Source organism: Leptonychotes weddellii, chromosome 11 (genome assembly GCF_054177405.1).
Source record: "Leptonychotes weddellii isolate Sample4059 chromosome 11, ASM5417740v2, whole genome shotgun sequence".
NCBI classification, from domain to species: domain Eukaryota; kingdom Metazoa; phylum Chordata; class Mammalia; order Carnivora; family Phocidae; genus Leptonychotes; species Leptonychotes weddellii.
In genome coordinates, this window is record NC_138379.1 from 8,089,222 (window position 1) to 8,098,762 (window position 9,541).

The following is a 9,541-nucleotide window of genomic DNA, read 5'->3' on the forward strand; positions in this document are numbered from 1 at the left end:
CTGCCTTCGGCTCAGGTCATGATCACGGGGTCCTGGGATCGAGCCCCGCATCGGGCTCCGTGCTCGGCGGGAAGCCTGCTTCTCCCTCTCCCACTCGCCCTGCTTGTGTTCCCTCTCTCGCTGTATCTCTGTCAAATAAATAAATAAAATCTTAAAAAAATAATAATAAAAAATTAAAAAAGAAAGTAAATTTGTTGTTTTTCTCATCATGGTATACCCTTGCACCCCCCACCCCCTGCCAATGAAAACTCTGAATTTGGAGTAACATACTGAATTCTAGTTTGGAGAAGAAAGCACCTTTTAGTTGGGTATCTCTGGGCAAGTCATTTAAGTTCTTTGTGCCCACCCAGGGGGATCTGGATCAGGAAATAGGGCTAATGACAGTATCTATCTCATAATTATAGAATAATTAAATGAGTTTATATATAAAGCATTTAAAACAGTTCCTGGCAAATAGTTAACACCATATGAATATTCGTTAAATAAGACACAAAGAAACATGTCAAATTAGGAGACCCAGTAAGCAAAGGAATCAGGAAATTCTAAGTTTGTTAGCAAAGCTCTTCACTCACAAGGCTTTCAACCAGATGCCCTTGTTGAATCTTATCCCTCATGCCTTTCCCAGTGTCACCCAGGGAGTGAGGAGACATAAAGCTCCTATTCCACCTCTTGGGATTTTCCCCTCCCCTGGAAGGCCCATAATCTCCTAGCTTGTCATTCTCTTCTCAGAAGTGATTAAGGGGCCAGGCTCCAAAGATTAAAGGAGCAGTCTGTGGAGGGTACTGAGCAGGGGTACTCCACTTTGAGTTCAACCACTCTGTACTCTAAGAATTAGCACCCATGGCCCTTGTGCCAGGGAGCAGTGAGGATGGCCCTTGGCATAGAGATAGCCCAGGCTCCTCCCAGCACCTGGAAAGTCCTCAGCTGACCAACCCTCTGTGGATGGACGGAGGAGAAATTGTCAGGGTTGAAGGCCACCAGGATGTTCAGGTTAGTACTTCTCCACCCTGTGTCCAGCTGCTGGCTCATCCTCCAACTTGGCCCAAGCACCCTGCTATCCCGATTCAGGTTGTCTCTCAAAAGACCCACCTGCCCTCCATTGTGGTGGAAGCCTCTGAGGTGAGTGAAGACAGCGGGGAGCTTGGTTGGCCGCATGAGGAACTGCTGCTGCTCACCGATGAGGAAGAGGAGGCCGAGGTGTTCTTCCAGGACCAAAGTGAAGAGCCAGGTGAGGGAGGCAGCTGCTTCAGCGGGGCCGTTGTGACCTGGGTGTTCTGGGCAGGACTGAGATAGGAACCTCAGCTGTGTCCCCCGCACCAAGCAATACAAGCATACAGTAGGTGCTTAGTAAATGTAGTGGGGAAAAAAGTAGAGGTGGAGAGAAAAGTCAAGGTGTCTGGCAAAGTTGAACTTCAGAGGGAAGTTCAGAGGTCAGATGGGTCTGAGGGTGATGCCTTTTAATTATTCTTAATGTTTTAAAATATTCACATTGTTTGGGGAGCCTGGGTGGCTCAGCTGGTTAAGCGTCTGCCTTCAGCTCATGATCCCAGGATCCTGGGATCGAGTTCTGCATCGGGCTCCTTACTCAGTGGGGAGCCTGCTTCTCCCCCTGCCTGCCGCTCCCCCTGCTTGTGCTTGCTCTCTCCCTCTGTGTGTGTGTGTGTGTGTGTCAAATAAAATCTTTAAAAAAAAAATTCACATTGTTGTGGGGGAAAAAAGGTAATAAAATCATCCCAAATCAACTACCCAGAGATAAGTTACATTTTGGATGCCTTTTCTTCCAGACTTTTCTTCCCCATGTCTGATACTGTTCTAGAAGCTTATATATTAGCATTTACAGTGTGCTAAATGCTTTTATCTCATGATTTTCAGAACCCAGTGAGGGAGATCCTTTCATCCCTCATGAGGAAACAGGCTGTGAAATTAGCCTTTTTTTTTTTTTTTAAAGATTTTATTTATTTGTCAGAGAGTGAGAGAAAGAGCACAAGCAGAGGGAGCGGAAGGCAGAGGGAAAAGCAGGCTCTCTGCTGAGCAAGGAGTCCGATGTGCGGCTTGATCCCAGGACCCTGGGATCATGACCTGAGCCCAAGGCCGACGCTTAACGGACTGAGCCACCCAGGCGTCTCAAAGTGCCTTTTTTTAAAAAAAGATTTTTTATTTTATTTAGTTGACAGAGAGAGAGCACAAGCAGGGGGGATGGCAGAGGGAGAGGGAGAAGCAGACTCCCAGAAGCATCAGGGAGCCCGATGTGGGGCTCAATCCCAGGATCCTGGGACCATGACCTGAGCCAGATGCTTAAGGGACTGAGCCACCCAGGCACCCCTGAAATTAGCCTCTTAATTATAATTGCTGTATTTCTTTTTTCAATAAGAAAAAAATACACAAATTTGTTTCATCTTTTAAAAAGTCAGTAATAGATCAGGAATACTTTTCATTCTTTTTTTTTTTTTAAAGATTTTATTTATTTATTTGAGACAGAGAGCACATGAGAGGGGGGAGGGTCAGAGGGAGAAGCAGGCTCCCCGCTGAGCAGGGAGCCCGATGCGGGACTCGATCCGGGGACTCCAGGATCATGACCTGAGCGGAAGGCAGCTGCTCAACCAACTGAGCCACCCAGGCGCCCCAGGAATACTTTTCATTCTTAATGGGCTCTTCAACTCCTCTCTCCCCCAGGCTGGACTTGGAGCCCACTGGACCCCAGATCTCCCTTAAGAACCTTTAACCCAGAATTCAGCTGGGGGCAGGAACAGGGAGAACAAGAGGTCTCCTGGATTCCTGAGGATACAGAGTATCAGGAAGCCTCCAACCCCTGTTCTCTCTGGAACCCAGCAGCCAGCTCCCGTGTTTGTAGAAGCTGCTTTGTGGAATATTCACATCTCCTGCCTCCCAGGAGCTTTGAGGGTAAGTATTGTTCTGTCTCCCTTCACATTTCAGTGGTTTGTTATGAGGCCCTTCTATCGGTTCTTTCAGTCTTCTCCTTTTACAGGTGAGGACAAGAGGCTTAGGGGTGAGGCCACTGGCTCACACAAGTCAGTCAGTACTGGAATTTGGATTAAGAACCCCTCCATTAAAAAACTCCTCCAACAGGGGCACCTGGGTGGCTCAGTCGGTTAAGCACCCAACTCTTGGTTTTGGCTCAGGCCATGATCTCAGGGAGGAGCCCTGATTTGGGCTCCGCACTGCGCATGGAAATTGCTTGGGATTCTCCCTCTGCCTCTGCCCCTCCCCCTGCTCGCTCACTCTAGAATAAATAAATCTAAAAACAAACAGACAAATCCCTAAACTCCTCAAACAAACAAACAAAAAACCCCACAGAACTCCTGTGTTTTTAGGAGTTCCAGTTCGTTGGGGCTGGGGAATGAGCCACTGCACCTTCTCTACTCAGCACTCCGTCTTGTGCCTGGCATTGCTAAATGCTCCACGTTTCACCTATCATCATATGTAATCCCCTAACTCCGGGTATTATTCCTCCTTGCTGCCAGAGCATGAACTGGGGCACAGAAACATTCAATACTCTGTGCTCCCAGCTAATAAATGTGGAGGCCAGGCCTCAAAATCCTTGCTTCCCAGCCATCTTACAAAGTTGAAAAGCTACCCAACAGGAAAATTCGGGTCAGGACTGAAGTCTTTAATGAGAGCCTTGAACCAAGTAAGCAAAGTAGGTGATGCCCCCGAAAGGGCCTAACTCCTGCACAGTCACAGTCCAGCCTGGGGACCCTTGCTCCAGGCAGGGCAGCCGCACATCAGGGTCCTCATCTGAGAACTGAATCAGGGTCCCCTGGGGGCTTAGGACCCTGAGGCACTCTGACAGAAGCTGGTAAGCCCTGGGCAGACCACCTCGGGAAATAGCATCCCAGGTGCCCTTATCCAGCACTAGCTGGAAGGAGCCTGAGGAAGCCACTGGCTCCAGGTTCTGGGCATCAGCCTTTATGAAGTGGAGTCGGGAAGCAGGATGCCCAGGACAGAGGGGTGTTTGGCCTTGACCACCTTCCAGGAGACTCTTCATGTGGGCAACAGCCACAGGAGAGAAGTCCACCCCTAGCACATCCACGGGATGTGGGCACTTGGTGTAGAGGCCTGTACACAGGCTGGAGGTCCCACAGCCCACGTCCAACACCCTCGGTGGGCAGGCAGCCCCTGCCTCCTGCAGCAGCGGAAGTAGCAACCCCCGAGCTTCCTCATACCCAAAGAACCAGTCGAACGTGGGGACGCTGCCCCTACGGGCATCGGCATGGAGCTTATCCCAGAGGCGACGGTCGGCCAGGCAGCTACCAGCCAGGGAGCCTGTGGACACGAGTGGAGTACGTGTGTCACCCAGCGCCCAAGTTCCATCAAAATGCTGCAGAAACGGTGCTATGTACCCTGGGGTTTGAAGAATCACAATTTCAGGGACTAGACTCCCAGGTCACTAAGAACCCTCCCTCCCACTCTGTCCACCTTCCCTACCCGCCAAAGCGCGGCGCGCCCCAGCCGCCAGGGTCGCCACGTGGAGGGTTCGGCGCAGCGCGGCCATCTGGAAATCCCGGCAAGGTCGGCCAGAGAACCTTCTGCGAAATGTCGCCCGCACTCCCGCAGGAGCCTGAGGTCCAAGAGAAAAGCTGCAAATTCCGCTTTGTGGAATAATGCTTACAGCCTCCCTAACAACCACCTCGGAAAAAAGAACGCGGACACACACCTACTAGGGTAGGAACGGCCTTTATTGTTTGCAACGGGCAGTGAAAGAGGAGGGGACACGACAGCTCCGGCTCCAGGGACGGTCCCAAGGACCTGAAATCAAAGGAGAAGGCTAAATTAGCACACCAGAGAGGAGCCTGCAGAACCTTGGTTCCGTCACGCTTCTCGGAGCCCGTGTCCCGGCGTTTGAGGATAGAACCGGCGGACTAGAAGCCGCGGGCACCGAAGACATGACGCCGAGGGGGCCGGAGCCCTTTCCCTCTGCCTCCGTACATTACGGGGACCGGGACCGCACACCCGACCGCCGCCAAGAAAAGGAGGGTGCGCAGGCCGCGCCCAGAACCCCCACCCTCGCACCCAGCTCCGGAACCGAACCACGTACCTCCCCGAACGCCGTCCCGCGAAAGACACGTAACGCCGCCGAGCGCCTTTATATAGCCCTCAGGACCCGCCCCCGAGCTGCGATTGGCTCGCGAAGGCTGAGGGGCGGGGCCGGCACTGACGCTGCGCAGAGCCAAGACGCGGTGGTGGAGCCAACATGGGCGCTCCCGGCGGAAAGATCAACCGGCCGCGAACGGTGACTGTGTGGGCGCCCCGACTTTGTTTCCCCATGCGTCCTGGAGCCCTCTAATCTCGCCAGAGATGGGAATCTATGGGCTGGAGTCGCCGGGTGCGGGGTCCCGGGTCGCGGCTTCCGTCTGATTAGCATCTTCCTCCCCCTTAGGAGCTGAAGAAGAAGCTGTTCAAGCGACGGCGGGTGTTGAGCCGGGAGAGGCGACTGAAGCGCCGGGTGATCGGGGCTGTGATAGACGAAGGGCTGATCACGCGGCACCACCTGAAGAAGCGGGCGTGAGTGCCAGACCCTCTTCGCTTTGCTCCTCCCCACCGAGTCCCCTTTCTCCTTCCTGCCGAGCTTCACCGCAAGTATCCCCTCTGCTTTCCGTGCGCGGTGACTTTTATATAAGCAGCGTTTGTGTCTACACTTCGCTATCCTGTCACAGGACCGGTAGCTCACAACCTCTCTGGGTCTTGGACCCCACTGAGAATGTAAGAACTGTCGACTCACCCACCTCCCCAAGTACCATTGTACGTCCACACAGATTTTTATAAATAAATTTAAAGCACACACAGGACGCCTGGGTGGCTCAGTCGGTTAAGCGTTTGCCTTCACCTCAGGTCATGATCCCATGGTCCTGGAATCGAGTCCTGTATCCGGCTCCTGGGATCAAGTCCTGCTCCATGCGAGAGAGCATGGGGTGGGGGGAGAGTCAGAGGGACTCCCCCAGAGACCTTTTCAATAGCCAGAATCAACCTACCTTGGTTCAGGTTAAACTAGGTATCTTTGCTCCTACCGACCCTTCAGGTCCAGTGCACGTGCCAACATTACTCTCTCTGGGAAGAAGCGCAGAAAGCTCCTCCAGCAGATCCGGCTGGCCCAGAAAGAGAAAGCAGCCATGGAAGGTGAGGCCGGGGCGCAGAGGTGGGGTAAGGGGGCAGCCTGGATTCGTTGGGGTTCTTTAATGCTTCCTCTTTCTTTTTGGTCAGTGGAAGCCCCCACAAGGCCAGTCAGGACTAGTGAACCACGGCCCAAGCGGCAAAAGAAGACAAAAGTCTCCCAGGATGTAGACATGGAGGACCTTGAAGATGATAACTGAATCCTCTCACCCCTTCCACCAGAAGATTCTCAGCTGGAGCCAGAAGGACTCTGGTTGTTTCAGAGGACTTTGGAGAAAGCATTGCCCCTTTTCATTCTCCTCAGACTCCTCTTTCTTGACGCCCTAGTGACCTGCCCCAGAGGGATGTGTTGAGAGGAAGAGGGTGGAGAAAAAAGACTGGAGAATGGGGCTCCCTCGCAGTCAGCTCCACTTTTAATAAAGCCCTAGAGTTCTCACAGAGAGGCATGTGATTTAATGTGGGACCGGGAATGGGCCACGGGAATTGGGCTATGGGTGTGGAAACAAGACAATTAAGACCCGGGAGCTCACTTGAGCTAAGGCAATGAGAAGCCAGGCTCTGTGATGATCCTATCTCCCTAGTGGGTGACACTCCCAACTCTCCATTTCTGACAAAAATTCAGCTTATTGCAGAGATGGTAGAGGAGATAAGGGTCCTGATATCAGCCCTGCCACTGCCTCTGTGTGACCAGAGGGGGCAAGGCACTTTATGTTATGTTTGTCTCCACTTCCTTTGCTGGATTTTATAAATATATAATTTATTTTTAAAGATTTATTTATTTTAGAGAGAGTTTGCAGGGTGGGGGGGCAGAGGGAGAGGGGAAGCCAACTCCCTGCTGAGTTCAGAGCCCTACAGGAGCTCCATCTCACGACCCTGAGATCAACTCTAAGATCATGACCTGAGTGGAAACCAAGAGTTGGGTGCTTAACTGACTGAGCCACCCAGGCACCCCTACTGGATTATATTTTTAATTTTTTTTTTTTAAAGATTTTATTTATTTATTTGACAGAGAGAGACACAGTGAGCAGGAACACAAGCAGGGGGAGCGGGAGAGGGAGAAGCAGGCTTCCCGCAGAGCAGGGAGCCCGATGCGGGGCTCGATCCCAGGACCCCGGGATCATGACCTGAGCCTAAGGCAGACGCTCAACGACTGAGCCACCCAGGTGCCCCTTTAATTTTATTTTAAGTAAGCTCTACGCAGGACTGGAACTCGTGACCCTGAGATCAAGAGGTGCATGCTCTACAAACCGAGCCAGCCAGGCATCCCAGGATTATACTTTTAATAAACTGAAAACCAAGCATTATTTTTCCCATTTAACATTCAGAACTTCTGTTGGATGCGAGGGCTGGGATGTTTAAAGTTAAAAGCTGCCTGTGTGGAGGTGTGTTCAACAGAGGAAAAGCATATTCTGTCTGTCTTGTTTAATCAGTGCAGGCTTCCTGGAAGAGGGAGGGTTTGGGCCCGTGTTGCACCTCCCAGCCCAGCTTCATATTTTGAATTTCAAACCTTCAGTAAAGTTAAGAAATTAGTACAATGAACCTTTACATATGCACTGAAATGCACCAGTTTTTATCATTTTCCTACACTTGTTCTATCTCTATGCACTTGCAAATATGTATGTGTCTGTATTTTTGTCTTTGCTGACTCATCCGAAAGTCAATTGCAGATGAGATTTTACCCCTGAGAACATTCTTCTATATAGCCAAAATACTATTGTCACACCTAACACATTCAACATTGGCTAATACTGAGTTTTTCATATTCTAATTTCCTTAGTTCCAATAATATTCTTTTTTTTTGAAGACTTTATTTTTAAGTAATCTCAACACTCAACATGGGACTCAAATTCATAACCCCAAGATCAAGAGTCAGACATTCCACCGACTGAGCCAGCCAGGTGCCCCAGAAAAGACATTTTTAATATTTTGGTATACCCATTCATAATTTTGTTCTACCCCTGTATCTAAGGCAGAAGGAGCTGGCTGTGTTCAAAGAAGTTTCTGTATCTGGCATTACGCTGAGTCTTTTAAAATGATCTTTGTAAAACATGTGTGAGATAGGAGACATCATACCCATTTTACAGATGAGGAAATGGGCTTCAAACAGTTGGGTCACTGTCTCAGGATTACATTGCTGATAAATAGCAGATATGAATCTAGATCTGTCCAACACCAAAACAAGGCACTTTTAGATTATGAAATCCTTAAGAGCAAAGACCACATAACAGTCTCATTGCTAGAGAACTTATCTGGTTCAAGAGTCCTTTTACAGATCAAAAGTTGAGGCTCTGAGATGGGAAGTGTTGGGTCCAAGTTTGAGGCAGTGTTAGGAGCAGAAATTGTCTCATATTACTGTTCTAGAACAGATTTTGCTAGTAAGTAGTATATACACTTTGTAAGTGATTCAACTTCTAAAATGTAAGAACAAAAAAAGAGCCATAATTAGTCATTTAGCTTTTAAAACACAATCACTTCAAAAGTGTTATTGGAAAATCGACCTCCGTGCTTCAGAGCCAAAATATAGCAGGAAGACCAGAGTTGGGGATAAAGAGGAACAATAGCTTTATTTTTATTTATTTATTTATTTTAAAGATTTTATTCATTTATTTGACAGAGAGAGACACAGTGAGATAGGGCACACAAGCGGGGGAGTGGGAGAGGGAGAAGCAGGCTCTCCCCTGAGCGGGGAGCCCAACGTGGGGCTCGATCCCAGGACCCTGGGTTCATGACCTGAGCTGAAGGCAGATGCTTAATGATTGAGCCACCCAGGCGCCCCAAACAATAGCTTTATTGTTTTGCCGGGCAAAGGAGCCTGCAGCAAGCTATGGCCCTCAAAAACTGTAAGCCTACCGGGAGGAAGGGGCTCAGAGGAAGGTGCTGGGGGGTTTTATAGGTAAATACAGGATCTAGCTGGTTTCTACAGGAATTGTGTAGGTGCTGACAGCCTCCTTAGTCCTTTTCAGGGTGGTACCAGGTTCCTGAAACAAAAGGCTAAAAAAGGAGGAGAGGAGGTTTGCGAGAGAGGGAAAAGTTTACTTTAAAATCAAGCTTCGCGGAAGCATTAGTGCAGTCATTTTGACTTTTGTTCAATTCTATGTTTTTAAGTGGTTTCAAAAGTATCTTCAGGAACTGCCATCTGGTATTATTCTAACTCACACTTCCACTGAGAGCAGTAAGCTTTCTGGCCTCAGAACCAATTTTCCTTTTCATTCATTCAACCAACTACTAAGAACCTACTACAATGTGCTAGGCAAACACTGTTGTAGGGGATGAGGATATAGCCTTCAACAAAATAGGGAAAGTTCCTGTTGTCAAAGAGCTTCTTTTCTGGAGTTTATTCAACAAACAAGGAGCGCCTGGGAGACTCAGATGGTCAAGCGTCTGCGTTCGGCTCAGGTCATGATCCCAGGGG

At 49.6% G+C, this 9,541-nt stretch overlaps 3 protein-coding genes and 1 non-coding gene across 6 annotated transcripts; 2 read left to right on the plus strand and 2 right to left on the minus strand.

The window, feature by feature from the left end:
- Positions 1-162: 162 nt before the first annotated feature.
- LBHD1 (LBH domain containing 1) lies at positions 163-2,990 on the plus strand. Its single transcript, XM_081797971.1, has 2 exons — positions 163-1,228; positions 2,674-2,990. The coding sequence occupies exons 1-2, from the start codon at positions 841-843 to the stop codon at positions 2,988-2,990; spliced, it is 705 nt and encodes a 234-aa protein (XP_081654097.1). The 5' UTR covers positions 163-840.
- CSKMT (citrate synthase lysine methyltransferase) lies at positions 1,899-5,185 on the minus strand. 3 transcript variants are annotated; one of them, XM_006730339.3, is made up of 4 exons: positions 5,057-5,185; positions 4,676-4,767; positions 4,447-4,579; positions 1,899-4,284 (listed from the first exon to the last, which is right to left on the minus strand). In XM_006730339.3, the coding sequence occupies exons 3-4, from the start codon at positions 4,511-4,513 to the stop codon at positions 3,629-3,631; spliced, it is 723 nt and encodes a 240-aa protein (XP_006730402.2). In that variant the 5' UTR covers positions 4,514-4,579; positions 4,676-4,767; positions 5,057-5,185; the 3' UTR covers positions 1,899-3,628. The 3 variants fall into 3 exon arrangements, with proteins under 3 accessions (XP_006730402.2, XP_030880728.2, XP_030880729.2); XM_031024868.2 differs by having other exon boundaries at positions 1,899-4,362; XM_031024869.2 differs by having other exon boundaries at positions 1,899-4,362; positions 4,447-4,598.
- Positions 4,847-4,995, minus strand: LOC115939913 (small nucleolar RNA SNORA57). The gene has a single exon (XR_004074688.1). It is a non-coding gene; the product is annotated as a small nucleolar RNA SNORA57 (small nucleolar RNA).
- On the plus strand, positions 5,163-6,569 carry C11H11orf98 (chromosome 11 C11orf98 homolog). The gene is made up of 4 exons (XM_006730340.3): positions 5,163-5,251; positions 5,399-5,523; positions 6,038-6,135; positions 6,220-6,569. The coding sequence occupies exons 1-4, from the start codon at positions 5,213-5,215 to the stop codon at positions 6,327-6,329; spliced, it is 372 nt and encodes a 123-aa protein (XP_006730403.1). The 5' UTR covers positions 5,163-5,212; the 3' UTR covers positions 6,330-6,569.
- The last annotated feature ends 2,972 nt before the right edge of the window (positions 6,570-9,541 follow it).

Coding starts and splice junctions, on each gene's coding strand:
- LBHD1 (XM_081797971.1), top strand. CDS start 841: ATGGCCCTTGTGCCAGGGAGCAGTGAGGATGGCCCTTGGCATAGAGAT. Junction 1,229..2,673: donor GGACCAAAGTGAAGAGCCAG/GTGAGGGAGGCA, acceptor TCTCTCCCCCAG/GCTGGACTTGGAGCCCACTG.
- CSKMT (XM_031024868.2), bottom strand. CDS start 4,513: ATGGCCGCGCTGCGCCGAACCCTCCACGTGGCGACCCTGGCGGCTGGG. Junction 4,363..4,446: donor GGCGCGCCGCGCTTTGGCGG/GTAGGGAAGGTG, acceptor TTCAAACCCCAG/GGTACATAGCACCGTTTCTG.
- C11H11orf98 (XM_006730340.3), top strand. CDS start 5,213: ATGGGCGCTCCCGGCGGAAAGATCAACCGGCCGCGAACG. Junction 5,252..5,398: donor AGATCAACCGGCCGCGAACG/GTGACTGTGTGG, acceptor CCTCCCCCTTAG/GAGCTGAAGAAGAAGCTGTT. Junction 6,136..6,219: donor AGAGAAAGCAGCCATGGAAG/GTGAGGCCGGGG, acceptor CTTTTTGGTCAG/TGGAAGCCCCCACAAGGCCA.